At 43.1% G+C, this 15,588-nt stretch overlaps 1 protein-coding gene across 2 annotated transcripts in view; it reads right to left on the reverse strand.

Annotated features, from left to right (window-relative positions):
• Positions 1 to 15,588, reverse strand: part of TCTN2 (tectonic family member 2) — a 28,713-nt gene that overhangs the window by 962 nt on the left and 12,163 nt on the right. For both annotated transcript variants that reach the window (XM_059893748.1, XM_059893749.1), the window contains exons 8-15: positions 15,380 to 15,521; positions 14,030 to 14,095; positions 12,995 to 13,129; positions 12,664 to 12,741; positions 8,059 to 8,139; positions 6,997 to 7,108; positions 4,365 to 4,471; positions 1,524 to 1,680 (exon numbers count right to left, since the gene is read on the reverse strand). In XM_059893748.1, the coding sequence (XP_059749731.1) occupies positions 1,524 to 1,680; positions 4,365 to 4,471; positions 6,997 to 7,108; positions 8,059 to 8,139; positions 12,664 to 12,741; positions 12,995 to 13,129; positions 14,030 to 14,095; positions 15,380 to 15,521 (878 nt within the window). The remainder of the gene's footprint in view (positions 1 to 1,523; positions 1,681 to 4,364; positions 4,472 to 6,996; positions 7,109 to 8,058; positions 8,140 to 12,663; positions 12,742 to 12,994; positions 13,130 to 14,029; positions 14,096 to 15,379; positions 15,522 to 15,588) is intronic.

Below are 15,588 nucleotides of genomic sequence, written 5' to 3' on the forward strand. Positions count from 1 at the left end.
CCTGGTCGGGGAGCTAAGATCCCACTTGCCTTGCAGCCAAAACACCAAAACATAAAACAGAAGCAATACTGTAACAAATTCAATAAAGATTTTTTTTAAAAAAAGAACATCAGGTAACTGACACAACAACAATATGAGCTGAGATTCTCCTAAAGAAGTTTCCCATTCTACTGGTGCTATTTTTTTCCCCCTTTGTATTATGTAAATTTTCAAATGCACAGACAAGCAGAGACAGTTGTATAATGAACCCTCATGGCCCTATCACAGGCTGCAATAGCTGCCAGCATTTTGCCAATTCTGTTTCATCTCTCCTCCCCCCTCATCTCATTTCATACTGGTGCTTTTAAAATTCATTTGTTTTATCACTTGTTTGTCTCAAACAATATTATAATAATAGTAATAACAACAACAATAGTAACAACAGTAGTAGCAGCTAATGATTTTTAAGGGTTTTCCATGTTATTTCTGCCTACCCAGCATCCCTTTGACTTTCTTCTAGTAATTGCACCCCAGTTTTCCCTGGCGGAACTACCCCTTCCCCACTCTCAGTTGAGTGGACGAGAAGGGACCCACCTGAACCTAGGGATGTGCCCATCACCTGCGCCTGGCCAATCAGAGCTATGCCCCTGGCCACAGTAATTGGTTCAGAAAGGAGCACATGACCAAAACTGGACCAATAAAAGTCTTCCCAGAACATTTTTGAGAAAGATGGGGAAAGGAGGCACCCTCCATCCATTGGACTTGCTAAACTGGAAGAGCTTTTTTTTTTTCCCTAACCACTGAATCTCTAGGGAATTCCCTGGACTTGCTAAATTGATATAAGCCTGGATTTGCTGGTGTTCATCTTTGCCAGCTCTTGAGGAAAACCTCCCTGAGAATGAAGCCCACCCAAAGAAAAGAGGAACCCAGAGATGAAGGGGGAAAGACCCTTGACCACATGGGAACCACGAACCATGAACTCACTGTGTATGGACTTTTCATAACTTGAACCAATAAACCCCCCTTCTGCTTAAGTCAGTGTCAGTTGGGACCCTGTCACTTAAAGGTGATAAGAGGTCTGACATGTAAAGGTACATCACCATTTTACAGATGATGAAACTGCAGTTCAGAAGAGGTTGAGTAACTGTCCAAGGTCACACAGCTCACCCTGGAATAGCCATGATTTGAACCCACCCATCTGCCACCAAAATCTCTAACCACTGGGCAATATTCCCCGATCAGTATGCCAATGATATTCATGAATTTCAAAATATGCCGAGCACTAAGCAGCCCCTTATTCATCTTTGTACTCCCTGAAATACCTGGCAGACTCCCTTATACGTAGCTTTACGGATACTTGTGAGTGAGAATGAGTTTCCATTACAAACACAGTTTATCCATATTCCACTTATACATGTAATCATTTGCTCATCACTGCAATTTGTAAATAAACCAGTCAGATTCTAAATTAGCATTCCCCTATTCTTCGGAGCGCCCTCAACTTTACTGTCTCTAAACCCCACTTACCCCGGATATGATCATACCTTGTCTCCACGCCAAGTATCTCCTGCTGAGTCATCCCCTCCACGGCGCCAGCATCCGAGAAGAGGATGCGGATATTCAGCTGAGCGGGGACATCCAGGCAGATGCCACTCGCGTTGCTGACAGGGGGGTCTGCACCTGCATCGGGGGCGTCTGCACCTGGAGAAATGTTAAGTTGTGCATATTGGAAAGAATAATTTAATAACAGTTTTCCTACAATTCTGTGATACTCCCAAAATGGGAAATATTATTAGATAGGAATCACAACGAATGAGACTTTAATCTCTAACAGGCTCTAGTTACATGTCACTCTGTAACTGTGTTACCCCTCGTGTTCAAAATGTTCCCTTGGATGTTAGGTCCATCACTGGAACTTTAAAATCCCTGACCCACATAATAAAACCCTAAATCATGATTCAGTTCCCAAGCTCCTCATTGAAATCCACCCAGAGTTTTAACAGAAATACAATATACTTGCAGTAAAATGCCATGAGACTTATCCCATGCAGTCACCATTCTAGTAAAAGCTGTATAAGACATTTAAAGTCCATACTAACAACTTTAGTTACTACGGATTAAATAGTTCAAAAGCAATTTCCTGATGTGTTGCCAAAGCAGTAATACAAATGGAAGAGAATAAAACTGAATAAGAGATTAATTTTCATTCATCTTGAAAACCGGCCCTTAGGGGGGAAAAAACAGCAAGGTCAGTTACAGGATATGGAAGGCAAGTCCTATGGCGCCAAGTCCTATGGCGGCGACTCTGGAGGGGATTTCTTTGTTCCTTCAGGGATTTGGAAGGTTGGCGACACTGTTTCCAGTTTTCTCCTCCTTGATATATGTGTTCAACATCATTTCTCTTCTATCAACCAGGATCAGGATTGATTTTCATCTTAGACACGAAATAGAAGCTAACAGCTTCCACCTTGAAGGCAACAAAACGCCATCACCTCTGATTTCCCACCTCACCAGCTCTGGTTCTCTGCCTTGAAATTTCCCATGCTTTTTACTTCTTAGATGCTTTACTGACCCCTTCCCTCCAACCCTCAGGCACTCCACAGCCCACCTAGCTGGCCTAGAGGTTCACAAGGGGTTGACAAGCCCCGACCTCCAGGTTCTGTTTCCAAATAAGGATCTAACTCTGCGCCTAGTGACTTGAGCACGGACTGGACTGGCAAATCGTGGCCAGCAGGACTCCCTGCCTGAGTCAGAGCGTGGTCAGGGGCACCTCAAGCACACAGACATATTACGTGATCCCTGGCCACCCCAGGGGACAGGGGAGAGGGGGTCATAATGGTCCAGACCCTAATCACAAGGGGTGGGGAAAGAGCACGCACATTTCTGGATGGCCCTCTGTACGAATTCCAGCCTAGTGAGCTGATGTGACCCTGGAGGGTGTGGAAGGGCTGAGGACGGGACCCAAGGAGGTCTCCTCCTGCAGCCAGGCAGAGGCGAGGAGCCCAGCAGCAGCCGCAGGGACAGGAGGGGACTTAGAAAAGCAGAGGCTATGGAGTCAGTTAGCTCTTTCAGGCCCCAAGAGGCAACTCCAGTAATGAGAGCAAAAGAAGACGCTTTCTTACTTTTTTGGTTTTGTTTTGTTTTTGGCCACACCTCGTGGCACGTGGGATCTTAGTTCCCCGACCAGGGATCAAACCCGTGTCCCGTCCCCAGCACTGGAAGTGCAGAGTCTTAACCACTGGACCACCAGGGAAGTCCCAAGAGAAGAAGCTTTCTTTCTATTCAATGCCTTTACACACTCAAGACTCCCCGAGAAATTGGAGCAACATTACCAGACTTGCTGGCTGGGAGGAGAGGAAGAGGAACCCTGGGTTTTAGCTCCAGCCCAGCCACAACAAACTGTGACCTTAGACCACGTGCGTGAGCTAGAGCTCAGTGACTGGCTGGACGTTCTGGATTTGGAGGTGAAATCGGGCCTGTCAGGGCGAAGTCTGTTCCACATGCCACCCGTGGTGCAGCTCCTCCTCCTCACACACCATCCCCCTGTGGCCCCAACACTCAGAGCAAATGCCTCTCACCAAAGGCACTGGACTGCCAAGTCTTTTTATCAGGGCTCGGTGACCGTCCTATTACTAGCTCTGTTGCACCTTAATTTCTTTCCTTCTTTTTTAACACCTTTTTTGAGATATACGATATAGTTCACCTATTTAAGTGTACAATTCAATGGTTTTTAATTATATTCAAGGAGTTGTGCAACCAGCACCAGATTCAATTTTAGAACATTTTCATTGCCCCGGAAAGAAACCCTGTACTCTCTAGCAGTCACCCCTCAATGCCTTCCGATAGCCCAGGTCTTGAACAACCGCCCATCTGCTTTCTGTGTCTATAGATTTGCCTGTTCTGGACACTACATATAAATGGAAGCATACAGTATGTGCTCCTTTGGGTCTGGCTTCTTTCACTTAGCATGATGTTTTCTAGCACCTTATTTTAAGGAAACAAAATTGCTTTTGTAAATCACAAAGCCAGTTCTCAACTGTCCATATTCCTGGCAATCAAAAATAGGAATGCAAACTGACATGCACTGAAAATCCTCAAACTTCATTAAGACTTCCTTTTCCAAAGACCGTTAGCTTGTAAAACAACTGGGCAGTTTGAACTTCCTGTAGATATCCTCTTTAAAAAAAAAAAAAAAAAAAGCCATCATGAATAAGAGGTAAAAGACATGAAAAGCCTCCTGCCCGGAAAGCTAACCTCTAAACAAATGTCCGTTGGGCCACAGCAAAGAAAGACAACCTGTCAGGTCAGGCTGTAACACTACACCTGATACTATGTAATCATAGCAACCAAGGTACACATTTTACACATGTGCAGCTTTCACTTACGTATTATTTCAAGCCAGCCATCACTAAGATTGTCGTAATTGGAGTTGCCTCTCATTGCAACATGAGTCACTTGTATTAATGAACCAAGTAGTTCAACAGCATTCTCCCTGCAAGAGAGGAAGACATTTCTCAGCTCATGGCCAGCAGGTCTCGTCCTGAAGTCCTTTCAAAGAGTGTCCAGCGAAGTGAGAGAGTAGCATTGACATATATATACAACCAAATGTAAAACAGATAGCTAGTGGGAAGCAGCCGCATAGCACAGGGAGTTCAGCTGGGTGCTCTGTGACCACCTAGAGGGGTGGGATAGGGAGGGTGGGAGGGAGACGCAAGAGAGAGAGGATATGGGGATATATGCATACATATAGCTGATTCACTTTGTTATACAGCAGAAACTAACACACCATTGTAAAGCAATTATACTCCAATAAAGATGTTAAAAAATAACAAAACAAAAACAAACAAAAAAAAGTGTCCAGGCTGTGCTTGCTGGATGTCTAAACAAAAAACTGCCAGAGGATCTGGCTGGGAGTCTTACCTCTTTTGGACGGCCTTCCTGGGATGAACTTACACAGCAAGGGGAGGACATACAGAAACAATCTTTCACTTTGGACTTAAAATGTTAGTAACTTATGTTGGTATCATGTGGTTTACAGGTTCCTTTGAGTGTCACAAAACTTGGGAGGTGGGTAGATCACATATCAAGTTACCAGGATAAATTCATGGGCCACAGTGACCCAACAGTAAAAGGAACCTAAATATTTAGTTAGAATTTTGAGCTATAAACTTAGGTGAAGGTTAAGAACTGGAACTCGGCACCTCTCTGTTCCAGCAACGTCACTGGAGGGTACAAATCCTACGAACCACGAGGGAGAGGCTCCGGCTGCCGCACACCCTGCGAGCAGGAGCGGCCGGGGGTCATGTATACCCCCAGCTCTTCTTCCCTTCACAATGCCCCCCACCTTTTCCCTGCTCCCCAAAGAACTGCACCACTTGGGAGAGGAGATACCACTTCACACCTGCTAGGATGGCTATTATTCAAAAAATGGAAAATAACAAGTGTTGGCGAGGGGGCCTTCCCTGGCGGTCCAGTGGTTAGGGCCCCTCGCTTCCACTGCAGGGGGCACGGGTTCGATCCCTGGTCGGGGAACTAAGATGCCGCATGCCGAGCGGCATGGCCAAAAAAAAACAAGTGTTGGCAAGGATGTGGAGAAATTGGAACCCTTTTACGTTGTTGGTGAGACTGTAACATGGTACAACCACTGTGGAAAACAATATGGCGGTTCCTCAAAAACATTAAACATGGAATTACCATATGATCCAGCTATTCCATTCCTGCATATATGCCCAAAAGAACTGAAAACAGGTGTTCAAACAAAAACTGATACATGAATGTTCAAAGCACTGTTCACGATAGCCAAAAGGTGGCAATACCCCAAATATCCATCAACTAACGAACGGATAAACAAAATGTAGTATATCCATACAATGGAATAAAATTCAGCCATGAGAAAGAATGACGTATTGACACATGCTACAACATGCATGAACCTCAAAAACAGGATGCTAAGTGAGAGAAGCCAGACATAAAAAGTCACATAGTGTATGATTCCATTTACATGAAATATTCAGAGTAGGTAAATCCATAGAGACAGAATGCAGATTGCCTGTTGCCAGAGCTGAGGGGAGGGAGGAATCGGGAGTGACTACTAAAAGGTACAGGTTTCATTTTGCAGAGATGAAAATGTTCTGGAACTCAATAGAGGTGGTGGTTGCACAACATTATGAATGTACTAAATGCCACTGAACTATTCACTTTAAAATGATTATGTTGGGGCTTCCCTGGTGGCGCGGTGGTTAAGAATCCGCCTGCTAATGCAGGGGACACGGGTTCGAGCCCTGGTCCGGGAAGATCCCACATGCCGCGGAGCAACTAAGCCCGTGAGCCACAACTACTGAGCCTGCGCTCTAGAGCCCATGCACCACAACTACTGAAGCCCGCGCACCTAGAGCCTGTGCTCTGCAACAAGAGAAGCCACCGCGATGAGAAGCCCGTGCACCGCAACGAAGAGTAGTCCCCACTCTCTGCAACTAGAGAAAGCCCGCGCGCAGCAACGAAGATCCAACACAGCCAAAAATAAATAAAATAAAAAATAAAAAAAAAAAAAAAAAAATGATTATGTTGTATGAATTTTACCTCAATTAAAAAAAAAAGAATGCATATGCATATCCATAAATTTTCCAAATGCCACCCAGATAATTAAGTGGAAAATTCTTTATACATCATGTAACACAGCTTAAGAATTCTTTAAATGTTAATCACTGATTATACTTGGCTCCAGCCCTTTTTCTATTTCTAGAAGCATGGGGTTCCAACGATGTGAACAAACTTCCCAGAGAAATTTGCATAAATATGGATGAAATAGCTTTAGTCCCAAGAATGTCTATTTTCACTTATATTGATGTTTGAATCAACTCTAAATTGTATTGGAAGTTTGTATTGTTTACTATCACTTTTACATAAGTTTTTATTCAGACTGAAATTTTTCACATTCATGTTGTTGTTAGTATTCATGTGAATTAAATTTAAGCAAACCACTCAAAATGTAGATAAATTCATCAGTGAGACACTCACCTGAGCTGAGTACAGTTTTCATTAATTCCAACTTCTAAAAGGCACCCAGATATTGCATTTTCTCCAAATAAAATGGGTTTGAAAGTTGCTGATATACACAAACCCCTTCCAGCTATAAAATAAAAAGATTATCCTCCTATTTTTACAAAATAAAAGTAAGTAAAATATTTACGTTAAAGTTTTTCTTAAAAAACAGAGAGAGAACAAAAAGCATAAACAGTTTCCAGGGACTTCCCTGGTGGCACAGTGGTTAAGAGTCTGCCTGCCAATGCAGGGGACATGGGTTCGAGCCCTGGTCCGGGAATATCCCACATGCCACGGAGCAACTAAGCCCACGAGCCACAACTACTGAACTCTCGTGCCACAACTACTTAAGCCCGTGTGCTTAGACCCCGTGCTCCGCAACAAGAGAAGCCACCGCAATGAGAAGCCCGCGCACCGCAACGAAGAGTAGCCCCTGCTCGCCGCAACTAGAGAAAACCCCGCACGCAGCAACGAAGACCCAACGCAACCAAAAATAAATTAATTAATTTTAAAACAGAAAAGAAATGAAGTTTCCCATTTTCGAGAACTGAGGTCATTGTTACTCTAATCCTTTGAAAGCTGAACAAAAGGCATCTTTCTGTATCGAAATAGCTGGACAGGATCAAGGGTTTATTCTGAACCTGAAATTTAATGCCTTCTGGCAGATGTGGGTAATTACCACTGTTGCAAAGATTTTCCATAGTTTGGAATGAAACTATTCTCATTTCTCCGATTAGCACTATCTTGGGCTAATCAATGACTACAAAGACAATGGACTCTCCAGCCACTTTCATACTTAAATCTCTATTACTAAAAACCAGCACTTCCAGTGCAAACAATGTGAACATTTTTTACAAAAAAAAAAAAAAAGAAAGAACGAAAGCAAAGAAAGCTGCAGAAGCATGGAAAACAACCACCCCCAAGCTAAATGAACAAACTGGGCTTTAAAGTAATTGGCTCCTTAATCAGATTCAAAATATGGTAATATTTCCAATTCTAGTTCACCAGAGAGCTAATCATATTACCAAACCAGATTACCGGATTGCCAAAGGTGTAAAGTCGTGACATTGTTCATCCTGTTGGTGTTTAGAGCTCGAACAGGCTTGCCAAGTTGGTAACCTAGACAAACAACACAGGAGAGTGAGCACCTTTCCCTCTAAAGTTATTTTAACGCAACAGGCGCTACCTCATCAAATCACGGAAAGGAGGAATCCACAATGAAAGGAAATATGCAGGCAAAGCTTTTTCAGAATACCCTCGAGAAAAAGGACGTCACCTTCATTTGTTTTTGGTTTGGTTTGGTTTTTTACTGAAGTATAGTTGATTATAATGTTGTGTTAGTTTCTGGTGTACAGCAAAGTGATTCAGTTGTCACTGAATCAGATTCTAAAACAAAGATGTCCATGTGATTTTTTTGGAACACATTTTTAAAGTAAAAATCTGAAAAGTGAAAAGCAGGCAGGAGTTGGTCTTGGACCTCTCACCCTGGAGAGCAATTAGCTGCTGGGCAGGCCGGTTCATGCATACTTGCTGAGTGATTAATACCACTTATCACAGGGGCTCGTGAGGGAAACTTAAACCAAAGTTACCTTCTCAGGGAACGATTTGCCAAGTAAACCAATTCAACCTCAAGATCTGGTTTAGATCCTATTCCCATCCATCTCCTAGTAATCCAGTTTATTGTTTCCACCTTTTTTTTGTTGTTTAATTTTAATGTCATCAAGTGCTTTTCTTTTCTTATTTATTTATTTATTTTTGACTTGGGTCTTCGTTGCTGCGTGCGGGCTTTCTCTAGTTGCGGTGAGTGGGGGCTACTCTTCGTTGCGGCGCGCGGGCTTCTCACTGTGGTGGCTTCTCTTGTTGTGGAGCACAGGCTCTAGGTGCGTGGGCTTCAGTAGTTGTGGCACGTGGGCTCAGTAGTTGTGGCTCACGGGCTTAGTTGCTCCGTGGCATGTGGGATCTTCCCAGACCAGGGATCGAACCCATGTCCCCTGCATTGGCAGGTGGATTCTTTTTTTTTTTTAATACTAATGTATCTTCATTCCTTTTTTTTTTTTTTAATTAATTATTTATTTATTTATTTTGGCTGTGTTGGGTCTTCGTTTCTGCGCGAGGGCCCTCCCTAGTTGTGGCGAGCGGGGGCCACTCTTCATCGCGGTGCGCGGGCCTCTCACTATCGCGGCCTCTCTTGTTGCGGAGCACAGGCTCCAGACGCGCAGGCTCAGTAATTGTGGCTCACGGGCCTAGTTGCTCCGCGGCATGTGGGATCCCCCCAGGCCAGGGCTCGAACCTGTGTCCCCTGCATTGACAGGCAGATTCTCAACCACTGCGCCACCAGGGAAGCCCCATGGCAGGCGGATTCTTAACCACTGCGCCACCAGGGAAGTCCCTCCACCTTTTTAATATGAAAAAGTTCACAAGTACAGAAAAGTTGAAAGTGAGCCTCACTCAATACAGCCACCACCTAAAATCAACAACTGTTAATATTTAGCCATATATGTCTTATCTATTATAAAAGCATATACATTGGAGGGGAGGGGCAGGACCACGTGAAAATAAGTTGTAGACATCATGACACCTCACCCCTAGAACCTCCATCACACATCTCCCAAAATTAAGAACATTCCCCTACAGGGAATTCGCTGGCGGTCGAGTGGTTAGGACTCCGCACCTTCCCTGCCGTGGTCTCGGGTTCAATCCCTGGTCGGAGAACTAAGATCCCACAAGCCAAGGGGTGCAGCCAAAAAGGAAAACAAACAAACAAACAAACAAACAAAAAACATTCCCCTACATCACCATGATGCCAATATTTCTCCTAAGAAAATTAATAATAATCCCTTATAATCATATCATATCCAGTTCATACTCATATTTCCTCCTAGGTCCCCTCCAAAAATGTGTTTTATCGCTGTTTTTACAAACTGGGATGCAATTGAGGTTCATGCATGGTGTCTGTGTTTCCAGCACGACGCCCCACCGTTCCTGAACCAGAGGCCTCCCCTCTGGCCACAGGTCTGACCCTGCCCGCGTACATGTCACGCTCACGCCTTCCTCCTTGGCTTCCCCCAGGTTATTCCTGTCCCCAGCACCCTTTCCAATTATCTGCTTCTCAAGGCGCAATTTCCTCCTCGCAGCCCTGCGTGGAAACCCGCCAGGGGCAGGGCTCTGACTCGCTCACTGCTTTTCCTCCAGCACTGAGAACGGAACCTGGCAGGCGCTGGGCACTCAACACTGCTCCTTAGTGATGCAAAGTCCGGGAGAGCGGTCAACGTTCTACTCCTCTGAATCCTGGAGTAACTGTCCCGAAGTCCCTCACCCGTTTATTAATTATCTTGGATTGTTCACTGTTGTTTCCTGTAACTTGGTGCTGTCATTCCAAATGAGAGAGTGAATTCCTTGAGGACAGGGCCCATGGCATATAGTCCTCTGAAAACCCCGTCCTGACTCAGAAAGCGCTAGAGACAGTGGCTGTATCTATTCAAGCTGTTTCACTGCCTGATCAGTTCTGGCTCTTAATTTATTCTTTTTTGATGACAGTGTCAACATTTTTCACATATTCTGATGGTGTTTCTCAGAAATCTTGTCAAATTAAGTCAGTGAAATGAAAACCCTTAAATTCCAGGAGCCCACTTTTAAAGCCAACAATAAATCCCAAGCGCCACATTAATAAGTACATTAAAATCCTATTTAAAAGAAAATATATATATATATATAAAATGGGTCGTGTATGATTAAATCAGTATATATAAGTATTGAAGATCATGCAAAATAAAAACTTATTTAAAAGTAAAAAAGTTGTTCCTTCATGATTAATTACTGCCTGTTGAAGAATAGTAAGGGAATTCCCTGGTGGTCCAGTGGTTAGGACTTAGCGCTTTCACTGCCAGGGCCCAGGTTCAATCCCTCGTCAGGGAACTAGGATCCCGGGGCCATGCAGGGTGGCAAAAAAAAAAAAAGGATAGCAAAAGGACGGAGAAATTTTTTTAAGAAACGATGATAGGTTTATCCAACAAGTATTTACTGAACACCTACTATGGTCTAAGCCACAGTTGTCCCATAGAAATATAATGCAAACCTCATATTTGATTTTAGAATAATATGTATCTTTAGAATTTTTTAGAAATTAAATTTTTTTCTAGTAGCCCCATTAAAAAAGAGAAAAAGAAATAGGTGAAATTAGGGACTTCCCTGGTGGCGCAGTGGTTAAGAATCCGGGGACACAGGTTCGAGCCCTGGTCCGGGAAGATCCCACATGCCGTGGAGCAACTAAGCCGGTGCGCCATAACTACTGAGCCTGCGCTCTAGAGCCCGCGAGCCACAACTACTGAGCCCATGTGCTGCAACTACTGAAGCCCACGCACCGAGAGCCCGTGCTCCACAACAAGGGAAGCCACCACGAAGAGAAGCCCACGCATCACAACGAAGAGTAGCCCCCACTTGCCACAACTAGAGAAAGCCCACGTGCAGCACTGAAGACCCAACGCAGCCAAAAAAAATTAATTAATTAAAAAAAAAAAGAAATAGGTGAAGTTAATTTGAATAATGTATTTTATTCCACCCAATATATACAAAATATTACTATTTCCACATATGACACTGGCCACATTTCAGGTGCCCAGCAGCTACGTGGGGCTAGTGGCTAGAGTACCAACAGTGCAGTCCACATACTGGTTTAGGCCCTGAGGAGGCAGCAGTGAACAAAAGAAATAAACAAATACATGACAACCCGGGTGGTGATATATTTGCACGTAAATACAAAATGCGCAACATGACCAGGAGTTCACAGTCCCCGGGAAGTCTCTCCACAGATTCCAGGTTAGGAACCCATCATCTGCAGCTTATTTCTTTAAAAATTAATTTTACCAACACTTTATTTTTTTATTTTTTGGCCATGCTGTGTGGCTTGCGGGATCTTAGTTCCCCAGCCAGGGATCAAATCTGGGCCCTGGCAGTGAGAGTGTGGAGTCCTAACCACTGGACCACTGGGGAAGTCCCCCTTACTAATGCTTTAAATGCCTTACTTTCTTTTTCAAAAGACGAGAGTTCCCTGGAGATCCAGTGGTTAGGACTCTGTGCTTTCACTGCTGAGGGTGTGGGTTCGATCCCTGGTGGGGCAACTAAGATCCCACAGGCCGCACAGCACAGCCAAAAAAAAAAGAGAGGGGGAGGGAGGGATAAATTAGGAGTTTGAGATTAGCAGATACAAACTATTATATATATAATAGATAAGCAACAGGGACCTACTGTGTAGCACAGGGAACTATATTCAGTGTCTTGTGACAGACCATAATGGAAAAGAATATGAGGGGGAGTATATATAAATGTGTATAACTGGGTCACTTTGCTGTACACCAGAAACTAACACAACATTGTAACTATACATCAATTAAAAAAAAAAAAAAAAAAAAAGACCAGTGGCTAAAGAGAAAGGATGTTTTAGGTTTACAACAACTTGTTAAAATATACAACACTTTATGTTAAAAATTAAGCTGTTATCAGGAAAAGAATACAGTATCACAAAAGAAAAAGAAAAAAGTCAGAGTCACAAACTAAAGGTGGAGTTATTTATAATCATCCTTATAGCACAGGAGTGTTGAACTAAAATATGTTTGTAAGATCAGTGATTGACATATACTATCTCACCTGGATTTCCAGACAATTCCTTTTCATTACCACTGTTATAGCTTAAAAATTTCACTGTAAATCTCTGTGTCATGATTCCTAGAAATAAAACAAAGTAAAAATATGTCACCACATCACTAGGAAAAGAAATTATCCCCCATAGTGTTTTCTTTACCTTATAATTGCATTTTGACATGCAAAAAAAAAAAAAAATACTGTTTTCTGATTAAATCATAAATACAAATAGGAAAAACAAGTCTGAATTAGTTTATCTGTTATAATTATGAAAATCATGAAGAAAGGAGAAAATATTTTAAACTGAAAGCATTCTCGCTGCCCTCCACAAAGTTACCTTTCTGGTGGGCATTAATTTCTGCCCTAATGATTTTGACATTTATTTCACTGATTGTATTATTATTCCATCTGAAAATATAATGTTCTTCCACATTCACATTCCTGGGGGCTGATCTAGTACTTAAAAGTGTTTCTGCAAAAAAAAAAAAAAAAAAAAGAATACTTTCATAAATTAAAGACCTTCAAAAAAAAAATTAAAGACCTTCTTTGGGCTCAAGTTGGTGGTTTTCTCTGCCTGGGTGGCCTTCCCCCCACACCCCACCCCTGCCCTGCCTACCCAATTCCCTTACACAGCAGGGTCATTACTTCCTCCGGAAGCCTTCCCCAGTCCTCTGCCCAAGTCAGCATTAGCCACCTTCTCTATACCATCCCCATATCCTGAGTGAGCTCTGTCCTTTTCAGTTCAGCATCCCTGGTCCCCAGCTCATAGCTTGATGCAGAGCACATGCTTGGAAGAATGTTTGTTAAATGAAAGATTACAGAATGTCAGCTTTTTAAGAGCAGGGGCCTGCTGTATAGTTCACTACTACATTGTACTAATATCCGATGAAGTAAATAATAAGTTCTAGAATTACAGCACGTTGAAAAGAACCACTAGTCATATCCTTCATTAAAAACAAAGTCCTGGAAATATCGGCCAAACTCTACGTACCTTATTTGGCTGCCTCACAAATGCAAAGTTTAATGATCAGAAAAAGAAGAGCAAGAAAGAAGTGAAAATGCTAGGTCCTAAAGAACTCTTTAACTCTCTGAAAAACATTTAAGAAAAGGTCCACAGGCCGTGAGAATGAGGAGGGACCCTGGAACCCACGTCATCCAGGACTGTGAAGGGTCTGGCTCAGGTCACAGATGTTACCCCAAAAAGGCAAGACAGAACACGGAACAAGCAAAATGGTAGTGGGATGTCTTTCTAATGGTTGTGAACCTCCTAAGATTCTCAATAAAAGTGTATTTTACCCTGGGACTACATATTACATGCAAGAAATGACATATATTCCCATAGAAATGATATAAAAGTGTAACATTAAAATACCTGTATTGGTGATGAATCTGTCTAGGTCAGTTGCTTCCTCATAGATTACTTTTGGTGTAACTATGCCTGAAAAGATACATAAATGAACTTCCACAGGAGTACATGACCTAACATGATCACACTTATCTATGAGAATGAAAGCTTGCCAAGCAAATACGGTAACTGTGCCCGCCCTGTATGCCAACTACTCAGCTCCCCCCAACTCCCCAAACGCCATCAAATGGGAATCCCACTATTCTTGGCATCTAATTATAACTGAGAAGGAGAATCTCAAAGGTCAGTGAAAATAATCTGGAGAGTCACTCTTGTGTAAGAACCAACATGCAGCACGCTGCTGGTCTGGAACGTAAAATGGTACGGTCACTGTGGAAACCAGCTTGGCAGTTCCTCAGAAATTACCTTGTGACTCAGCAATTCCACGGCTAGGTATCCACCCAAGGGAAGTGAGAACGTGTGTCCACACAGACACTTGAACACAAGCGTTCACAGAAGCATTATTCACAGTAACCCAAAGCTGGAAACGACCCAAATGTCCGTTAACTAATAAATGGTAACAAAGTGTAGTATATTCGTATGATGGAATATCATTTGGCCATAAAAAGGAATGAGGTTTTTAGAAAAATGGTACAGATGAACCGGTTTGCAGGGCAGAAGTTGAGACATAGATGTAGAGAACAAACGTATGGACACCAAGGGGGGAAAGCGGCGGGGGGGGGGGGGGGATGGTGGTGTGATGAATTGGGCGATTGGGACTGACATGTATACACTGATGTGTATAAAATTGATGACTAGTAAGAACCTGCTGTATAAAAAAATAAATAAAATAAAATTCAAAAAAAAAGGAATGAGGTTTTGATCCATGCTACGGTGCGGATGAGTCTCAAAAACATGGTGCTGAGTGAAAGAAGCCAGTCACAAAAGGCCACATATTGTATGAGTCCATTTATATGAAGTGTCCAGAACAGGCAAATCCACAGAGTGGCTGCCAGGGCTCAGGGTGGAGGGAGAAGGGGGAGAACTGTTAAATGGGTGCAGGGCCTCCCTCTGGGGTGGTGAGAATGCTTTGGAACTAGGTAGAGGTGATGGTTGCACAACACTGTGCATGTACTAAATGCCACTGAACTGTACACATTAAAATGGTTAATTCTGTGTTATGAGAATTTTAGCTCGATTTTTTAAAAAAAGAACAGATATGCAATATGCTGTCTTATGGAACTGAACTTTTTCCAAAGAAAACACCTTCCTCAGTTGGCAGGTGAAATATTATTCTAAGTTGACCCAGTAGAAGTGAGATCAGAGTTTATCTCAACACTCAGGTGTGTGTTCTTATTTTGAATGAACGTCACTTACCTCCCATAGTACCATTCTTTACCTTCACGTTGGTGGTTCTGTCTCGTTCTGGGTACGCCTCCAGGCTAGTAACGCACTGAACATCAAGATTCTGAAGGAAGGCCACAGGGGCATTCTGCATGCACTGCCCAACCAGGGATACCTGAGGGCCAGGGGAAATCCCGACAGGTTTACGACCTCCCTTCTAATCATAAAAAAGAGATCAGTGT

Source organism: Balaenoptera ricei, chromosome 14 (assembly GCF_028023285.1).
Source record: "Balaenoptera ricei isolate mBalRic1 chromosome 14, mBalRic1.hap2, whole genome shotgun sequence".
Lineage (NCBI taxonomy): Eukaryota > Metazoa > Chordata > Mammalia > Artiodactyla > Balaenopteridae > Balaenoptera > Balaenoptera ricei.